General features: G+C 44.3%; 1 protein-coding gene across 2 annotated transcripts in view; it reads left to right on the top strand.

The window, feature by feature from the left end:
• SPINT1 (serine peptidase inhibitor, Kunitz type 1) overlaps positions 1 to 19,541 on the top strand; it is a 95,921-nt gene extending 76,380 nt beyond the window's left edge. For both annotated transcript variants that reach the window (XM_063947361.1, XM_063947360.1), the window contains exons 4-11: positions 1,943 to 2,087; positions 2,263 to 2,433; positions 3,771 to 3,803; positions 6,597 to 6,722; positions 7,930 to 7,980; positions 13,708 to 13,878; positions 14,031 to 14,081; positions 17,596 to 19,541. In XM_063947361.1, coding sequence (XP_063803431.1) covers positions 1,943 to 2,087; positions 2,263 to 2,433; positions 3,771 to 3,803; positions 6,597 to 6,722; positions 7,930 to 7,980; positions 13,708 to 13,878; positions 14,031 to 14,081; positions 17,596 to 17,780 — 933 coding nt within the window. In that variant the 3' untranslated portion in view covers positions 17,781 to 19,541. The remainder of the gene's footprint in view (positions 1 to 1,942; positions 2,088 to 2,262; positions 2,434 to 3,770; positions 3,804 to 6,596; positions 6,723 to 7,929; positions 7,981 to 13,707; positions 13,879 to 14,030; positions 14,082 to 17,595) is intronic.
• The last annotated feature ends 807 nt before the right edge of the window (positions 19,542 to 20,348 follow it).

Here is a 20,348-nt window from a genome sequence, read left to right as displayed (position 1 = left end):
TAGACTTAGGTTGACCACTATTGGTCGACATGGTTTATAGGTCGACAGGGACCCATGTCGACCTTTTTGTCATGTCGACCTAGAGTCCCTGTTGATCTATAAACCATGTTGACCTGCTTACTGTCGACCAATAGTGGTCGACCTAGACAGTGTCGACCTACTTACTGTCGATCTAAAGACCGGATCCCCTTCCTTTCGCACAGAGAAGCAAAGAACCAGGTCAAGAATTTTGACCCGGTAATTTGAGAATCAAAACTGGTATTTTGTCTGTGTGAAAGGGTCAATCCGAGTCGACATTCTCGTGTCTCCAACCCTGGTAAATTCCTGGGTTGAAATCCCGGGAATTTCACCCCGGGTTGACCTTCTCACACAGAAAAAGGACCCATGTTTTTCATGAAATTACCGGGTAATACTGCTTCACACGGTAATTCCAGTTTCTGTGTGAAAGGGGAATAACTGAGATCTAACTTTATTTGTAACAAAACTTCTCCTATGCGGCCTTATGTCTCCTTTCCATCAATTGAACAACACAAAATGGAGTCATGTAGTTAAATATGGCTCCCAGTAAGGGGTGTTTGGTTATGGCTATATTGATAATAAACTCCAGTCCCAGCTTTTGTGATTCATGTGTTGGAAGGAGTTGGGTTTTTTTCTCTCGGAATTCTCAGATTTATAACGTGTGGTGCATTCTGCTGACATCATTAATTATAGCCAACAGTCTTGTGAATAAGAGAAAGATGAAGGGAATATGTAAAGAAAAACAATTTAGACTTTGGGAGAGTGTTTTGGGGGCTCTTTTTTAACCTTTGGAGTCTGAGGTACAGTTGTGATCATGCCGAATAGTCCCGTTTTTAGGGCACCACACACTTTGTGGCTTAGCTGCGCCAAAATACTAATCCTAAACAGGGCCAAGGTTTCTAGGTGCTCTCGGCAAAGCTATACAATACTGCCCCTGCCTCCTCCAATACTCTCCACCAGTACTGTTTTTCTGGAAAAATAAGTTCGGGAGCTACAGTCTGTGGGTGGAGCTGTTAGAAAAAAAAATAATTACTGATAGTTTTTATAAAAGAAGGCACTCAAAATGGATTTTAAAATAAAATTTGGAGAATACATTTTGGCACAGGATGGGTTCAGGACACCAGTTAATGTCCTATTTCATTTTTTTGTTTGTCGAACTACAGTTGTTTAGTCTGGCCTGGTGCCCAGATACACGTGAAATACATTGAAAATTCCCACACACACAGGAAAGAAGGATACATGCATACCAATTTTTTTATTTTTGGCCGCCTAGTTAGAGGCCAGAATGTCTGATTAATTGTTTGGGGTCACTCCAGCTCCCCCATGTCACCCCAACCCTTTAATATGCCACTCCACCCTCTCCCCATCCCCCTCTATACACATAACACTGGTCTTCTGTCCCCCTCTGTACACCATAGTTGCCCACCCTCCCGCATTCTGCAGGAAACTCCCTGAAATAACAGCAATCTGAGCTCATGATTGGCTGCCGGTCCGTGAGCACCGATTGGCTCAGGCCGGCTCAATAGAAAGAATACAACCGCAGTTCCACGTGCCTCCACGGCTGCCTATCCCTATCGATCCTCACTGCTGCCACCAGGCGGCTTAAGAGAGGGTCTCCAATGCACCCCCCTCACCATGGGACACTGCGAACCGCGGTTGGGACAGCGGGACAGTCCGTGAAAAACGGGACTGTTCCACCAAAATCGGGATGGTTGAGAGGTATGTTTTATCTGTAACTTTATACTAGTTCCTTTGCACCAACAAACTTATGTCATGTACCTAAGCAACTTGCTCCATGTTGCACAGAAAGGATAGTGGTTACAGGATACGTCTGTTCTGTGGCTGTGTTTGTGGGAGTGATTATTGTTGAGCTTTACAGTGAAGTTTCTGTCTAGTGTTCATGTGAAGTGTGTTTTATCTGCAGCAAGACTTGGAGCAGCCTGCATTCCTAAAGGTGTCTGACCTCATGGTAGGAGAGTACGTTTTCCAGCTGATAATTACTGACACTGCAGATCAACAGAGTACGGCCACTGTCACCGTCACTGTGCTGACTGTGGAGCAAACTGAGGGTGAGTGGTGTATTACACAACATGTACAAAAAAGAGAAGTACCACTTTCTGTTATTGCTGCAACCTGTCTGCTGCAGAATCTAGTTGTGGGACATTCTGGATTAGGTGTGTGTGTGTGTGTGTGTGATCTTTCTAACTCTATCCAGTCCCTCAACTCCCCCATTTCTGTTTTCAGAGTTCTGTCTTGCTCCTCCAAAAGTTGGTCGATGCCGTGGCTCCTTCCGGCGATGGTGGTATAATCCAGATGTGAATGATTGTGAGGAGTTTACATATGGCGGGTGCAACCCAAACAAGAACAACTACGTCAGAAAAGAGGATTGTAGGCAAACCTGCGTTAATTTATCTGGTTAGTTTACAGATATTTTTTTTTTTTTTATGTGAACAAAATTAAATTAAAGAACACATTTGTCTTTTAAGGAAACTGGACTAGCTGCCAGCTTCATGTACCCACTTATGACTGTTCTAGCAAATTAATGGACACTGGGTCACCTCGGCTGCTCAGCCCACTCCGGTCCCATTACACTTACTCCCATTCCCGGGCCTCTTCTGTCCTGTAGCTAGGGGCACGCTGTGTATGATAGGTGTGACGAGTGCTTGCACTGCAGATGCAGACGTGAGGACCTAGGGCCTAATTCAGATCTGATCGCAGCAGCAAATTTGTTAGCTAATGGGCAAAACCATGTGCAGTGCAGGGGGGGGGGGCAGATATAACATGTGCAGAGAGAGTTAGATTTGGGTGGGGTGTGTTCAAACTGAAATCTAAATTGCAGTGTAAAAATAAAGCAGCCAGTATTTACCCTGCGCAGAAACAATATAACCCACCCAAATCTAACTCTCTCTGCACATGTTACATCTGCCCACCCCTGCAGTGCACATGGTTTTTCCCATTGGCTAACAAATTTGCTGCTGTGATCAGATCTGAATTACCGCCCTAATTCTTATGGGGCTTCAATTTTCTTTCTAAATGTGTGACTTAATGTCTCTTCTGTTTTGTGTTGAACGTATTATCAGTGGCTTCTATCATTTAGTGTTTGAGCCTATTATAACTGGGGGAAGTAGCCTTTGTGTGTGGGTTGGGTTTGATTTGCCACCGTTCGGGATGCTGACTGTAAGAATACCAGCTATGGCATCTCGATGTTGGGAATCCTGACAGGAGAAGGCAAGTATACATACCTAGCCCCCCCTATCCCATCCTCCCACAGCCTACACCTAACCCCAATTCCCCCCCTCACCCTGCAGCCTAACACCGGTGCCTAACCCCCTCCCCACAGGCCAAACCTACCCCTTCCCTCGCGGCCTAAACCTAACCTCCCCCCACGTGGGGCTTACCTCTCCAGCGGCCCGGTATGGTCTTGTTCGGCATCCCGGCTGTCGTGATTCCGGCGCTGGGATGGTAAACCTATTTGGGATTCCTGCTATATGTGAAATGGGTGTTACTTGGTGTGAACTGAGCATTACCATGGAACAGAACGGTTTTGTTGGACTCTCGGTGGCAAGTAGCCAAAGTTGCATCTTGTTCTGAGCTGTGTATGTACGCCGAGGGAAAACCGATTCTGCTCCAGCATGGGGTAGAAGTAAGTCTCCATACCAGTGGAGACAGATGCATCAGTGAGCAGGCACAATGGGGTTGATGTTCATATAATGGGAGAATATCTGTCATATGGTTTATTTCCTCTTTTCTAGATCATTCCAATAAGGGGAGGAGACTGCAGCCAGGTATAGTATTTTTTATTTCTTTTTTGTTAATGTCCTTATCCATTTACTGAGTATTTAATAGGCATATTAATTAAACCTGGGGTATATAACTAATCGATTTTTAGATAAATTTTTTTTTCTTTTTAATCGATTTATCACAACGTTGTGTTTCAGTGTCTAAGCCTTGAAGAGAGATAAAGTGGAGGAGATTATGGGGGTCATTCCGAGTTGATCGGTCGCTAGCTAGTTTTAGCAGCCGTGCAACCGCTATGCCGCCGCCCACCGGGGAGTGTATTTTAACTTAGAAGAAGTGCGAACGCATGTGCAGCCGAGCTCTACAAAAACAGTTTGTGCAGTTTCTGAGTAGCTCTGAACATACTCAGCGCTTGCGGTCACTTCAGCCTATTCGTGTCCGGATTTGACGTCATACACCCGCCCATTGAACGCCCAGCCACGCCTGCGTTTGTTTTTTTTGCAGACACTCCCTGAAAACGGTCAGTTGACACCCAGAAACGCCCGATTCCTCTCAATCTTCTTGCAGCCGTCAGTGCGACTGAATACTTCGCTAGAACCTGTGCAAAACAACAAATGCCTTTGTACCCGTATGTCGCGCATTGCCGTGCATACGCATGCGCAGAAATGCAGATTTTTAGCCTGATCGCTGCGCTGTGAACAACGGCAGCTAGCGATCAACTCTGAATGACCCTCTAAGTACCAACCAATCCGCTCTTTACTGTCATGTTTCAATCCCAGCCTGTAACATGGCAGTTAGGAGCTGAGTGGCTGGTACTTTATCTCCGTCCATTCTCTCCAACGCTTAGTACATGGCGGGTAATCCAGATTTGATCGCAGCAGCAAATTTGTTAACAGTTGGGCAAAACCATGTGCACTACGGGGGGGGGGGGGGGGCAAATATAACATTTGCAGAGAGAGTTAGATTTGGGTGGGTTATATTGTTTCAGTGCAGGGTAAATACTGGCTGCTTTATTTTTACACTGCAGTGTAGATTTTCAGTTTGAACACACCCCACCCAAATCTAATCTCTCTGCACATGTTACATCTGCCCCCCCCCCCCCTCCCCTGTAGTGCATATGGTTTTGCCCAACTGCTAACAAATTTGCTGCTGTGATCACCTTTGAATTAGGCCCATAGACTCCTATATTGCATATTTACGAAAAGTCGATTTTAAAATAAATGTTAAAATCAACGTCGATATTCATCGATTTGTTAGTAGTGTAAAGTCAGTTGGGTTTTGTCCGTTTCATTCAAAATCGACTGCAACTAGACCTAAAAAAAAACAAAAAAACAAAAAAAACAGCTACCACTTTCTACTGACTTTCTATTGGACAAAACATATCACATGCAAGAAGCTGCTGTGACTCCTCTGATTCTGCCTCCTGGGACTCGTCGGGTGGTGGTTTGCATTCCGCAGGAAAGCACCCAACATTGCTGAATTGCCATAGGGCCTCCTTCAGAGCTGTAATGGTTTACGTGCATCTCCAATCATGGGGCGCCTTTGCAGAGGGGTTCCTGCGTCATTGCACCCAGTGCAACCTGAGCCACAGTCTGATTGACAGGCTATGGCCGCCAAGGGGCACTGAGTGGGTGGAGATGGACTGCGTTCTTGAAAGCAGGTGTGTGTTGCAGAGTACATCGCTGCTGCATCCAATGATGCAGTGACAATGTGCACTGCATCCATCTCTGAATGAGGCCCATAATTCCTACAGAGCCACACGGTTGGGTCCCTTTTTATTAAAAATGTGTGCAGACACTTACGTATTTTGGTTTTGGATCTGATATCTTTAAAAATTGATAAAACCAGCTAAAACTTTAAAATCATTGTAACTTGGACCTGCTTTTGTTCCTTCAGTATTATTAACATCAATACCATTAATTTCCAGTCATTTCCAGTGTGAAATGGCGCCTGCAATCATGAGGGAGGAATTTTACATGCAATCCTAAACTTGCAAGATTCAGTCTTTAGATCTGGAATCGGAACTTTGTATGATGACCCGGGGCGGCTCTTTGTTCTACTCAGAATCCCATAGTAACCTGGATTGGGTCTCTGTTCGGCTCAATACCCAAAGTTCGGGTGTGTCCGGTTTTCAGCTAAACGGAGCCGCTTATTTTTTATTTATTTTTATAGGCATCATAATGAAGGTTTAACCAATAGAATGTGTTCTAGAAGTGAAAAACTCCTGTTCCTTGATTAGTGGATAGTTTTGGTCAGTTTGTTGTTGGGTTTTTGTTTTTTCCGCAAATTTTTAAAACCGATCTTTAGTAAATTTCCTATTTAAAGTGCTTTTTTTAATTGAAAAAACATCCATGTTTTTCCAATGTTTGATTTTTGATTGGGAGTCGAATTTTGATTTTAAAAAATGTATTCCCCACCGCCCCCTTCTGGTTGAATTTATGATGGATTTTACCTAAATATATCTCTGATATGTACATTCGACTGAAAAATTACAAAACCTTCCATAATATCAGCCAAAATCGATGTTAAGTAAATATACCCCCTTGCGTTGAAACACTCTGATGGGGAGATTTTTATGATGACCCCATATTTTCTATATGGGGGTGGGCATTCCCACACAGTACAAGTTACAGTTTCACACAGTGACTATTTTCTTTCAATATGTGTCCCTTCCATCCCCCTCCTGCTGTAACCTTTATTCTACAGGGTATAGCCCCTTCATACAGATTATATGTAATTGTTTACAGTCCTAAATAATAAAATGTACTACACCTTGTTTGGAGTGTGTGTGTAACATCTGTTTTATGATCCTATACTTACCCGGTTTGTTTGCCTAATAGTGTGTGATGGGCACTGTCTCCGTACACAGTTCCAGTGCTCCGACGGATGCTGCATACAAGCTGGTCTTGAATGTGATAATACTCCGGACTGTAGTGACCACTCTGACGAGTCTTTCTGTGATACATGTGAGTGTTCTGCTCCTTACTCTCTTCTCTCTTGTACATGTAGGCTGTTACCACCTCACTGTGGATGAGGATTACTGTTTTCTCTGTGGTAGAGATGAATAATAACTGAGAACTGTAAGCAGACATAGGGCCTAATTCAGACCTGATCACAGCAGCAAATAATTTTTTTCTCTAATGGGCAAAACCATGTGCACTGCAGGTGGGGCAGATATAACATGTGCAGAGAGTAAACACTGGGCGATTTTGAGCTCAAAGTAGCTCACTTTTGGCATTTTGAGCTCAAACTCGGCCAGTGTGTATGGGCGGGCGATGAGCGCCGACGCGCGCTCACGCATCATTGCTGGCCGCCAACATCCATCGGATTGTTTTACAAACCGAGTGAACCACTTTCCACCTTTCCGGGGGGCGGGAGGGCCACACGATTTTCGGGAGCCTCACGGCCATTCCAGGAGGGTAGGCAAGTATGGGTTCACCCCCGTGAACATCGCTGGGCTGGGGTGAAAATCGCTCATTATGTATGCACCTTTTAGATTTGGGTGGGGTGTGTTCAAACTGAAATCTAAATTGCAGTGTAAAAATAAAGCAGCCAATATTCACACTGCACAGAAACAATATAACCCACCCGAATCTAACTCTCTGCACATGTTATATCTGCCCCACCTGCAGTGCATGTGGTTTTGCCCATTAGAGAAAGATTTTGCTGCTGCGGTCAGGTCTGAATTAGGCCCTAAATTGTTTCTATGGATAAAGACTTTTTTTTTTTTAATTGAATTAACTATTTTCATTAATCTTTTTGTGATCACATCTTCTCATGCACCTCAGTGTTAATTATAATCTAGCTTGTGTCAGGTGGTCTCCTGGGTGTTTTGTTTTATAACCGTAATTCTTGGTGGAGGTCTTACCTTTCAAATCCCTGTGTGCAGGTGAGCCTGAAAGCACATTTTTGATGTGTAACACTGATGTGATAGCAATTGCCATGTTCTGAGTGTTAGAATAGGACTGACCAGATGGAGAAGACTTTGGTGCACTTGGTCAGTGTAACGCATGTTGCAACAATTTGAACTAATATTTCTTGTTTCTAAAGCATAAAGATTACAGTTTGGAGTATCTATCTATAATGTATATGGTGAATGCATTGCTTTTGTGTGATACCATTTAAATTGTCCATTTGCATACTCACTATATGCTTTCCTGGTTTTTTTTTTAGATGATAAAGGATTTACGAAGTTGCAGGAACTGGATGTTCCAAACAGTAAAGGTATAAGCATGCCATTACCGCAAGAGACTACAGAATTAGTAGCACCCCACTATGGTGTGATACAATATACCAGTGGACACATGACAGGGGACAGGGTAATTATTTTACCCGTCCCCTCCCCTAACCCCCCTGGGGTGGCGGCTAGGGATAAGACGCCAGGGACGGCTGCTAGGGCTAAGACTCAGGAAGGGGTGGGCTAGGGCTAATGCCCCTCTAGTGCCTAACCCTAAACCGCCCCTCCCGGGCCCTAACCCTAACAGTCACCCCGATACTCACCTTCGGGATGTCGGCAGTCGTTTTCCGGCGCTGGGATACCGAGTGGTGTTGAGATTCCGGCGCTGGTCACATGGCCAACAGCATCCCCCACACTAAAAAGATCAAGTTCCTCATTAGAGTGAATACTGGACATCTTTATTTTTACCCTGCAATTTAGAGTTAATCTACGATAAGCTCCCTGCCAAATCGGAGTCCACCCACCATAGAGCTGAGCTGGATTCACTCCTAACTTACATGACACTCCTAAACATCCTAGTGATATTTGGTGGACCCCTTTCATTTAAAGTAACCCTTTGTTAACTCTAAAACCAGGAAATAAAGACACGGAGACTTGATTTTGGCAGAAAAATTGCTAGCTATTAATTTGACCCTAACCATAGCAAACCTGTAATTGAAAACTTTGTTAATATGCCGAATCAGCCGGCATAATGGTGGCAGAAAAAAGAACGGCTCTATTAAACTACCGCTAACCTTAAAATGGTAAAATCACCAAACATCCTACACACTATCACGATCGGTAATAGGTGTCAACTCAACCCCCACAATGACTTCCCACCGCTGACGGGTGCCCTGCCGCTGCCTCCCGGATGGGTGGTCGAGCGGCCAATAAGTCGATGGAGGTGAGTGCACCTAAACCATATAACTCTGAAAATTACTACCTCTAAACAATACAACTACAAACTGCCGTTCTTTTCCGCCGATAAATAGCCAACGATGAATCCAGCCAAACAATTAAACGCCAATGCACTCCGTGCCAAAACCTCTACCGATAGGGCGGGAAGGCAAATTCACCAGCAAAGAGACCACAAAATGGCCTAGCCTGTCCTATATATATTAACCCTCCCCTTTTCCTAAGGGCTGTACTTCCTCACAACTGGGTCCACCCCTCACAAGATGTTTAACTCATTCCTTTCCTATGCAGTCAATTCTCTCTCCAAATCTCCTATTTAAAATATTGGCTGTTGTGCTGTTGCAGGGCCTTTGCTGACACTATACAGTAGAAAGAAAGCTGCTTCTGGGGGTAAAAGTGTGTGTTGAAACTTGAAAGCTCTAATCAGCCATATTATTTCATCACATAAAAAACCCTATACTGATCTCAACCAACAGAATATTTGCAGAGAAGCCACATTAAAGCAGCAAATGAATCTATATACGAGTAGAGGAGACGGCCGGCTTCAGCAGTAATATGTTCGCTTTATACCACCATAAATTTACAATTGGACAGATCTTTAAAAATAGTGACTCTTTAACTAACCTGTTTTTCCTAGGCGCTACCCATCCTCTTTCTTTTACCCTAGTTCTCTCCTATTGCCTCAAGAAATGTTACATATATGATAAAACAGACAAGTAAGAGAAACTCGTTTTTTAGCCTAAGGCTGCAAATGCACTGTTAAAAAAACAACACACAGCTACAGTATATTGGGGGTAATTCCAAGTTGATCGCAGCAGGATTTTTGATAGCAACTGGGCAAAACCATGTGCACTGCAGGGGGGGGCAGATATAACATGTGCAGAAAGAGTTAGATTTGGGTGGGTTATATTGTTTCTGTGCAGGGTAAATACTGGCTGCTTTATTTTTACACTGCAAATTAGATTGCAGATTGAACACACCACACCCAAATCTAACTCTCTCTGCACATGTTATATCTGCCCCCCCTGAAGTGCACATGGTTTTGCCCAGTTGCTATCAAAAATCCTGCTGCGATCAACTTGGAATTACCCCCATTGTGCAGATAATGTACTGACCTCTAGAACAGTTAATAGCTGGGCTGCGCATCGCTATTGCTGTAGGGGGTACACACGGAGCGATAATGCTCAAATTCTAAGCAATCTAGTCAGATTGCTTAGAATATCGCTCCCTGAGTACCCTCCATAAGCGAGTTAATTGTAATTGTGAGGGTGTGCAGTAGGTTTCCGGATGTGCAGTGCACACAGTAGGTAGAGTAGACACAATCTGACAGTCTGGTTGTGTAACTGACTCTGATTAAAGTTCTTGCGAAATGTCAAGTCAGAGAACCATATATACAGTAACCACACCGAAGAAGTCCGCATGTTCACTTCCTTCACTAACTCGTTGTGGAGCTCAACAGAGGCCACTTGGAGAGCTCTGATCTTCTACCACTACAAGGGGGAAATTTACTAAAGGTCGAATGTGGTTTATGTACCTTTTTTTTTTTTTTCTTTGCAAATAAGCTGCAATTTTGCTTATCGCAAATTTACTAAGGATTAATTTGCATTGAAGTTGCATGTCAATTGCGACTTCGAACTCCAAATTGCTGCAAACTGCCGCTGATTCAAATCTTTTCCAAATAATATTGGTATCAGTAGAATTCGCACATTTGCCAAGAATAGTCTTTGCAAAATCTGTCCAGTTCATACCAAATCACTACAAAATTGCACCTCAATGCATGAAATCAATGCTTTTGTTGTTTTTTTGAGCGTGTTGACATGTGTAAACCAACCAAAGCCCTACTAACATTGCACAAAAAACGCACCTCAGTGCACCACTTATAAAAAGCAACGGGTGCAAACCATTATAATTAGGATTAAATCAATCAGCCTGCTAATAAAAGCCAACAAGTTACCTGCAGCCCTCACTTTCTGCTTTTAGCCATGGCTAAGGCAGGGTTTGCTGTAGCCTGCATGTAGGCACTGATTTCATGTGTCCTACACCAGCTGACTGACTGGGGATTTTGTCGCTTTACGGCGATTTGTGGAGCACTTTGAGGCGTGAGTTGGATTGTGCTGACAAACGACTTGTGAGGCATTCTACTGCGAAATATAGCGCATTCAAATGTGACTTATAAAGCGACCTCCCATATGAAAGCAGCTAAATCGACACACCCGGCCCGTAATGCGTCTTAATAAATTATTGAAAGCTAAAGACGCAAGTGAAAATGTTTGTTAGTAATGCGCAGTTTTTGTACTGGTGATTTGTGATCTCACCAAAATTGATTCTTCGTAAAATTCCCCATAAGAGTGGTCTGCGCAGGAGCTGGGCTGGTAGGGAGCTACTCTTCAAGTACAAAAGTATCGCCGCTGCGCAATGCTTTTGTACGTGTGTGGGGGGGTCGGGCCTGACATGCGGGGCGGACTAGCCCTGTGCTGGGCGGCCCCCCGCATGTCTGTGTGACTGATCGTAGATGTGCTAAATTTAGCACATCTATGATCAGGTCTGAATTAGGCCCTAGGAGCGCTGCAACTGACGTGTGTCTGCCATCACCGAGGATGACATTGCTGCCGTGTGGGCCACAGTTGAGGTGGACACCAGGGTGACTGTGACCCAGTTAGAGAAGGAGAGAGATCTTATCGTGATCCATCCACTTGATACTCCATGAAAAGCTTGGCTTGAGCAAGGTTTCTGCACACTAGGTACCCCATCAACTGACTTGAGAGCAGAAGGAAACTTGGTGACACAACATGCTGCCCAGGTTCGATGGCAGTCGCTTAAACTCTGTCTGGTAGATAATCAGTGGCAATAAATCCTGGATCTACCGTTTCAACCCTGAGACCAAACAACAGTCAGCCAGTGGACCCCGGTTGGAGGCTCGCCACCACAGAATTGCCCTCTTGAGCGCAGAGTGACCAAACAGATGTTGGCTGTTTTTTGTGGCCAAGACTGGTCATGTAGCTACCATACCATTTGTGCAGCAGTGCACCGTCATTGGGGACTGGTACGTCAGCAAATGACTGCCACACGTGCTCCTGGTGCACATCTCAATCACAATGCAACTTCCCAAAAGTCCAGGAAAGTGGTGGATTTTCTGGCCCATGAATGCATCCAAGAGATTGGTCATCCACCATACAGTTCAGACATGGCCCCCTGCCTCGTCTTCTTGTTCTACAAATCAGGCGCAAGATGTGTAGGACTCATTTTGAGTCACCGAAAGCTGCACTGGAGACCTTCATCCACCATGTATAAGACATAGCTGCTACATTCGTGCTTCGGACTGGTCCAGCTGCTTCACCAACTGCATAGACTCCTCTGGCAAATACTTTGAAAAATATAATGTTCACTTTGTTTGTAAATATACTTTTTGTGCATCCAGAAACTTATTGCACACCCCTCGTATAATTACACTTAAATTGGCAAATATTTAGTAGAGTTCAGTTAGCCATGCCGGCGTGGAGAAGCACGCCTTGATAACGGGCTGCCATTCATCCTACAAAATACAAAGGAAAACTTTTGGTCTAGATTCTTCCTAGTTTGGCAGAGAGTAGGAACCCTTTGGGGATTCTATGCACACCACCTAATACTCCTTAGTAGTAGATCGGCACGGAATTACTTGGACATGCAGGTGCAGACTAAAGCAGGGCACACACCTATACGATCCATGGCATGGTCACCCAATATCCGGGGAATGGACCGACGATTGTATAGGTGTTGTACTGTAGCAGGAGCATTATCCGCTAAACTGCTTATAACGCTCCTGCAACGACCAGGATGGGGAGGTTGCATCTTATGTGCTGTTTAATATTTGTTAGGGCCGAGCTCCCAATCCTGTAGAAGCCCGTACACACTGAGCTATTTCTATCACAGTGTGCATGGGGCTGTGAAGAGGCTAACAGGAGGTCAAGCTGGGGACACTCTGCTCTGCTGATCGCTAGCGTTAACCCGATGGAAGCACCACACTACATTATGGGGGTCATTCCGAGTTGATCGTTCGCTAGCAACTTTTTGCTGTGCTGCGATCAGATAGTCGCCGACTATAGGGGAGTGTATTTTCGCTTTGCATGTGTGCGAACGCCTTTGCAGCCGAACGGTACAAAAACATTTTGTGCAGTTTCTGAGTAGCTCTGGACTTACTCAGCTGCTGCGATCACTCCAGTCTTTTTGGACCCGGAATTGACGTCAGACACCCGCCCTGCAAACGCTTGAACACACCTGCGCTTTCCCAAACACTCAGAGAAAACGGTCAGTTGACACCCATAAACACCCTCTTTCTGTCAATCACTTTGCGATCGACTGTGCGAATGGATGCTTCGTTAAATCCATCGCCCAGCACCAATTCTCTTTGTACGCGTACGACGCGCCTGCGCATTGCGGTGCATACGCGTGCGCAGTTTTGCCGAGTTTTAACCTGATCACAGCGCTGCAAAAAGTTGCTAGCGAGCGCTCAACTTGGAATGACCCCCTATGTCCCCGACAGATGCTCAAAGTGGGTGTCTCTTGCCTTGCACAGTCATATGCACCGCTGTACAGATGGGTGACCACCAAAGGACACAGTCGCATCTGCGCCCATCTCTAGTTCAGGACCATAATCTGTGGGATGTAGCTCCATTTGTTAGTGGGTTGGAGGGATTTACAAACTCTCAATTCTAGGTGTCCTTTTCAGGAATACCTTGTTTTGTGGTGGAGGGAGTTGTTAGGTGTTTACTTTTGACTCACTGCCCATCGGACTCTTCCATTGTACTGATAGAAGTTTAAAATGGCTTTTTCTTCTCTTTTAGCCCGATGCGTGGAATTGCCAGATACCGGTCCTTGCCGTGCCCACTTTCGTCGGTGGTACTATGATCCTTTATTAATGAAGTGCACATTCTTTACTTATGGGGGCTGCGCTGGGAACTTGAATAACTTTGCTGAGGAAACACATTGTACAGAGTTTTGTGAAGGGATTTCAGGTGAGTTTATCTTAATATTTTTGAGTGTTTTTTTTTTTTTTTAGGGGGGGGGTATGAACTTTAAAATATTCAGTTTAGTTCTAAAGGCATTTATGCATTTAATATTATCTCTCTCTCATACCTATCATGACCTTTAAACCTTTTATTTACAGAAAAAGATATCTTTAGAGATGCAGAAGAATCAAGCCCTCAGGAGAGTTCAGGTGAGCTATAGTCATTTCTAAATCCATTATTATTATTATTATTATTATTATTATTATTATTATTATTATTATTATTATTATTATTTTAGCTTAGCAGAAGTGAGAACACATGTGCAGTCGAGCTCTGCAAAAACAGTTTGTGCAGTTTCTGAGTAGCTCTGAACCTACTCAGCGCTTGCGATCACTTCAGACTATTCGTGTCCGGATGTGACGTCATACACCCGCCCAGCCACGCCTGCGTTTTTTCAGACACGCCTGCGTTTTTGCAAACACTTCCTGAAAACGGTCAGTTGACACCCAGAAACGCCCCCTTCCTGTCAATCTTCCTGCGGCCGTCAGTGCGACTGAAAACTTTGCTAGAACCTGTGCACAACCACAACGGGCTTTGTACCCGTACGTCGCGCGTGCGCATTGCGGGGCATACGCATGCGCAGTAATGCCGATTTTTAGCCTGATCGCTGTGCTGTGAACAATGGCAGCTAGCGATCAACTCGGAATGACCCCCATTGTCTTGTCTTTGCATACGTGTCTTATTGTATTCCAACATCTCCTAACTTTGTAAATTACATACAAAACAAACTAGTTGAACTTTTTCATATAAAGGCAAGTTCTGAATCTTTGCTAAACACATGAAAGGAGCCATCAAAAGCATGTAACGTTTTTATGCACTGAAACGTTGCCGAATTCAAGTGTAGAACTGGTATCAGTGGGGTGATTGGAAGCAGTTTAAATGCTTTTGCCAGTTTTGAAACATAGAACCCAGTTATAGTGTGTGTTGTATATTTGTTTATACAACCAGTGAATAGAATAACTTTCTCATTCATAATAATGACATTGGGGGTAATTCAGACCTGATCGCAGCAGCAAATTTGTTAGCAGTTGGGCAAAACCATGTGCAGTGCAGGGGAGGGGGGAGGGGGGGGGGGGCCAGATGTAACATGTGCAGAGAGAGTTAGATTTGGGTGGGGTGTGTTCAAACTGAAATTTAAATTGCAGTGTAAAAATAAAGCAGCCAGTATTTACCCTGCACAGAAACAAAATACCCCACCCAAATCTAAAGGTAGGTACACACTGATAGATAGATCTGCAGATCAACTGATCGGCCGATATATCTATGGACGGATCGGGCAATGTGTTGAGCATACACACTGACTGATCCATTGGGGACTGACGTCATGTACATACGCCCGCCCAGTTCAGCTGTCAATCACCGCCGGCTGCCGCAGCATGTGTACGGGCGGTCGGCTGGTCGCCCGTACACACAGCGATGCGCCAGTATATTGGTAGATATATTGGCCGTCGGCTGTGCCGCAGGGCTGACGCGATATGTCTGTGAACGATGGAGTTCACAGACATATCGCCCGTACACACTGGCTGAGGGACCCGCGATATATCGGCCGTTCAATAGAATGGACGATATATCGGCCAGTGTGTACAGGCCTTATCTCTCTCTACACATGTTATATCTGCCCCCCCTGCAGTGCACCTGGTTTTGCCCAACTGTTAACAAATTTGTTGCTGCGATCAACTCTAAATTACCCCCATTGTTTGACAGCCAACTGAACTCTGTAACCTTTGTTTTAGTTTAATAAATTAAAGATTGACTAATTTTAGTGACCATTAACCATCGATAAATGCCTTCTGCACGAGGTGTCTTGTGTATATAGGGCCTAATTCAGATCTGATCGCAGCAACAAATTTGTTAGCAGTCGGGCAAAACCATGTGCACTGCAGGGGGGGCAGATATAACATGTGCAGAGAGAGAGATGGGTGAAAATTGCTCGGTGTGTATGCACCTTTTAGATTTAGGTGTGGTGTGTTTAAAACTGAAATCTAAATTGCAGTGTAAAAATAAAGCAGCCAGTATTTACCCTGCACAGAAACAACATAACCCACCCAAATCTAACTCTCTCTGCACATGTTATATCTGCCCCCCCTGCAGTGCAAATGGTTTTGCCCAACTGCTAACAAATTTGTTGCTGCGATCAACTCTGAATTACCCCCCTAGACGCCTTCTGCCTGTTTCTGTGATCCTCTGCTGCACAAGGAGATGCAACTTTGGACATCGGCCATTACTCAGGGTGGCCTGTGTGTAAAGGACATTTTCTGTAATGTTGGCCATGTTTGCCCCCAAATGGCCACAGCCACAGTCATTCAGACTGCGGGGGCACTGCGTCCGATGGCACTGGACCCGATCTGCACATGCACAGTTCATTTAGCATCGGAGATGTATGTTGACCATCGGTTTGCATACATCTCTGAATTAGCCTTCTACTCCATTAGCTGATTTTTCTGCACACTTACTGTCCGATAGCAGGGACTTACCTGGCTTAATGTGGACTGGGGCTGTTTATGGGAGACTTGCTTAACATAGTTACATAGTTACATTTCATTAGCACAGTTCTATGTTGTCAGTTGATTCCTATGTCCATTAAATGAGATGGGAAGTAGTTTAGCATCCAGACGTTCAGGATGTCGGCGGTCAGAACACCCGTGCCGGAATCCCGACAGTCAGATTGACAAATTTAAGTATGTCAGGGAGGATTAGGCTGTGGGGAGGGAGGGTTATGCTACGGTGGGGGTAATTAGGGTTAATCTTTAGGCTAATGGGAGGGTTAGAGTTAGGCTGCGGGGAGGGTCGGAGTTAGGCTTTAGGCTAATGGGAGGGTCAGGGTTAGGCTTTAGGCTAATGGGAGGGTCAGGGTTAGGCTTTAGGCTAATGGGAGGGTCAGGGTTAGGCTGCGGGGAGGGTTAGGCTGCGGGGAGGGTTGGGGCTGGGCTTCAGGCTAATGGGAGGGTTAGAGTTAGGCTGCGGGGAGGGTTGGGGTTGGGCTTTAGGCTAATTGGAGGGTCAGGGTTAGGCTTTAGGCTAATGTTAGGGTTAGGCTGCGGAGAGGATTAGAGTTAGGCTGCGGGGAGGGTTGGGTTTGGGCTTTAGGCTAATGGGAGGGTTAGGGTTAGGCTGCAGGGAGGGAGGGTTATGCTACGGTGGGGGTAATTAGGGTTAGGCTTAAGGCTAATGGGAGGGTTAGGGTTAGATTGCGGTTAGGGTTAGGCTGCGGGGATGGAGGGTTGGGGTTAGGTTGCGGTGGGTTTAGGGTTAGACACTAGGTTAGGGGGAGGGTCAGGATTAGGCTGCGGGGAGGGAGTATTAGGGTTAGGATGTGAGGAGGAAGGATTAGGGTAAGGGGTAGGGTTAGCTTACCTTTCAAAAAGTGTCGGGGTGCCACTGTCGGTTTTCTGATCATCGGCATACTGAGTGTAGAGATCCAGTACCCAACCCAAATAGATATTTGTATTTGATTACATAATAATCTGCAATCTCTGTGAATGTGCTATCCATTGTACTACTAATTGATAACTTCTTTTTTTTTTTTTTTTTAAATTGAAGAACATAACATAAAATGTCCAATGAAGAGAAGGGCTGAACTGTATTGTAGTAATTCAGTGGCTCATGGCGATGTACGGTTACAGTATATCCATTTACACGTTGTTATGTGTTTGTCTTATGCAGGCTCCGCTGAAGTGGCCATTGCTGTGTTCTTGGGCATCTGTATCCTGGTTGTGCTGGCTGTAATCGGATACTGCTATATGAAAAAGAAAAAAGGCAAGCGACAAACAAATGTGAATAACACCGCCCTCGCCGCCATTGAAGACACGGAGCACCTAATGTATAACCGGACCACCAAACCCGTGTGACAACCGATGACTACCCATTGAAAAATGAATGTGCCTTTATACTGTGTTCAACACTCCATGCTGTGGTTTACTGCACTGGGAGATCACAAAGCCACAAATTCTGCAGAGAAAAATGAGTTACACATGGCCGCCTAGCCAATTGTTGTGGCTCAAGTGAATTGAACTATTTGCCTCCCAAGAGCACATATAAGACACTGTGAGACTCGGCGGTTAATTTTAATGTGCCTTTAAATAAAATGTAGGAAAACCTACCATTTTAAAGGACTGTATTGTTTGGTAACTCCCCCCCTAGAGTACAGCATTGTATCATACTGTCCTATTGTCTTGAGTCACAAATTATAATTATAATTTTTTAGGGTTTTTTTTTTTTATTACTTTTTTTTTGTTTTGGAGGGGGGTGTTCTATTTTGATGTGATGTGTTATATTTTTTATTCTCTTTATCTAAAGTTTATTCGTTTATGTGCAAAATTATTCCTGCTGTATTGCTGATTACTTAGGCTAGTGTCAGACCAGCATTGCAAATAATGGCATTTACATGGACCGTTGCCAATAAATGCTGTGTACAGTAGCTAGTGATGATACACTGTACATTCGTTAGTTTAATATTCAAATGTGTATGTGCCCACGTCAGAGTGATTAAATGCTGCGTCTCAATCACAGCACAGGCAAGTCTACGGGCAGATGTATGAAGTCTTGGAGATAGATAAACTACCAACCAATCAGCTCCTAATGGTCATTTTTCAAACACAGCCTGTAACATAGCAGTTAGGAACTAATTGGTACTTTATCTCTCTCCACTTGTACTAAGCCCTGGAGAGGGGGGGGGGGGAGAGAGAAAAAAACTACCAACCAATCAGCTCCTGTCATTTTGTCAAACATAGCAGTTAGGAGCTGATTGGCTGGCACTTTCTCCTCTCTCCACTTTATCACTCTTCCAAGGCTTAGTATAACAAACTCTGTCGCCTTTACACAGTAATATTCCAGCTTATTAAATGTGACCTGTTTCAGCGGTTATACTTACATTTAATATTGTTGAATAAATGATTCTTAACTGTCAGAAAACCTGCAATGCACATCTTGGCTGTTTAAAGCAGTAAAGATGCCAGAGATGGATGTATTCTGTGTTGAATGTAACTCCAGAGAAGCACCTCATGACCATCTTCCATTTTGTTGAAGACTGTCAAATGTAATGGATGTCACAGTTGTAGACAAGTGCTGCTATAATTTGAAGAGGGTAAAAAAAAAAATTTGTACATTATATGTATTGTGTTTTTATTTTTTCAATTGGTGTGTAAATGTGTATTCTTCTAACCCACCTCCACTTCTTAAGCACCATTGGTTCCATTAATAAAACTATGGAATAAAATTAGAGAACATTTTTATTTTTTCTCTTCAGTAATGTTATACATTTTTTGGTTTGATACAGTTTGGTTTATTGCATACCTTTTTTTAAATTCATCATTGAAATCAACATTTTAGATCCAGAAAACCAGAGTGTGTCTGCAAATCTGACTTCTCCAACCTTACCGCTAATGTTTAGCTTGCACTACAGTATGTCTCTGTATTTTTGCTAGCATGCTAAATATATTACTTGCAAGCACCAAACGCTGGCTTTATTCACTCGGATAACATGTCGGAGCAGAGACTTATAGAAACAGAAAGCATTTCAGTTTATTTTGTGCAAACTTACCCAAAGCTGTAAAAAGTGAAAAGCTTATTTGCCCAGAGTATTTCCTGTAATAAAAACCTTTTCTTTGCAAGTAGCAGTTTGAATTGGCTGTAGAATATTAAAGACCATTCTTGTGATAATTTTTCCCTTTGTTCGTTCCTACCCTCATACTCTGTGGAATTTGATAAAATATAGCAGGACATGCACTGCTATGAAGCCCAGATGCCCATAGCACGAGGTCTTACTCTGTGCTCTGTAGACCTCACACTTTTTTCCACTGTTTCGTTTCCTTGAGTTATAATGGCAAAATGCTGACTGACTCAGGAATGTCTCACGGAGACTGTCGCCCACTGCTTACTGGCCTGGATACTGTCGCCCACCGCTTACTGGCCTGGAGACTGTCGCCCACCGCTTACTGGCCTGGAGACTGTCGCCCACCGCTTACTGGCCTGGAGACTGTCGCCCACCGCTTACTGGCCTGGAGACTTTCGCACACAATTTACTCAAATAGGGGGAGATGTATCAAAACGTTGAAAGTAATAAAGTGGAGTGAGAGGAAAAAGTACCAACCAATCGGCTCCTAACTGAATTTTCACACAGTTAGAATGGCAGTTAGAAGCTTATTGGCTGGTACTTTATCTCTCGCCGCAGTTTGAGATTTTCCCAGTAATGGCAAGCCTGGGTGCACCCTACACATGCTCCAGGGTACCTGCATTTCAATGAGGCAGCGGGTCCACACGGTACAAGTAGGATACCCTGCAGTTGTGAGGTAGCCTAATACAAAAGTAGTTATATACTTACCATAGACACTGACCAGCTCTGATCACTGTTACCACCCTACAGTTGTTGCAGCTCATACACAAAACCGCGCCATCTCCTCCCTCTGTGATGTAAATAA

This window comes from Pseudophryne corroboree, chromosome 12, assembly GCF_028390025.1.
Source record: "Pseudophryne corroboree isolate aPseCor3 chromosome 12, aPseCor3.hap2, whole genome shotgun sequence".
Classification (NCBI taxonomy): domain Eukaryota; kingdom Metazoa; phylum Chordata; class Amphibia; order Anura; family Myobatrachidae; genus Pseudophryne; species Pseudophryne corroboree.
The sequence above is the reverse complement of the archived record's forward strand: the minus strand, read 5'-3'. Positions and strand labels throughout refer to the sequence as shown.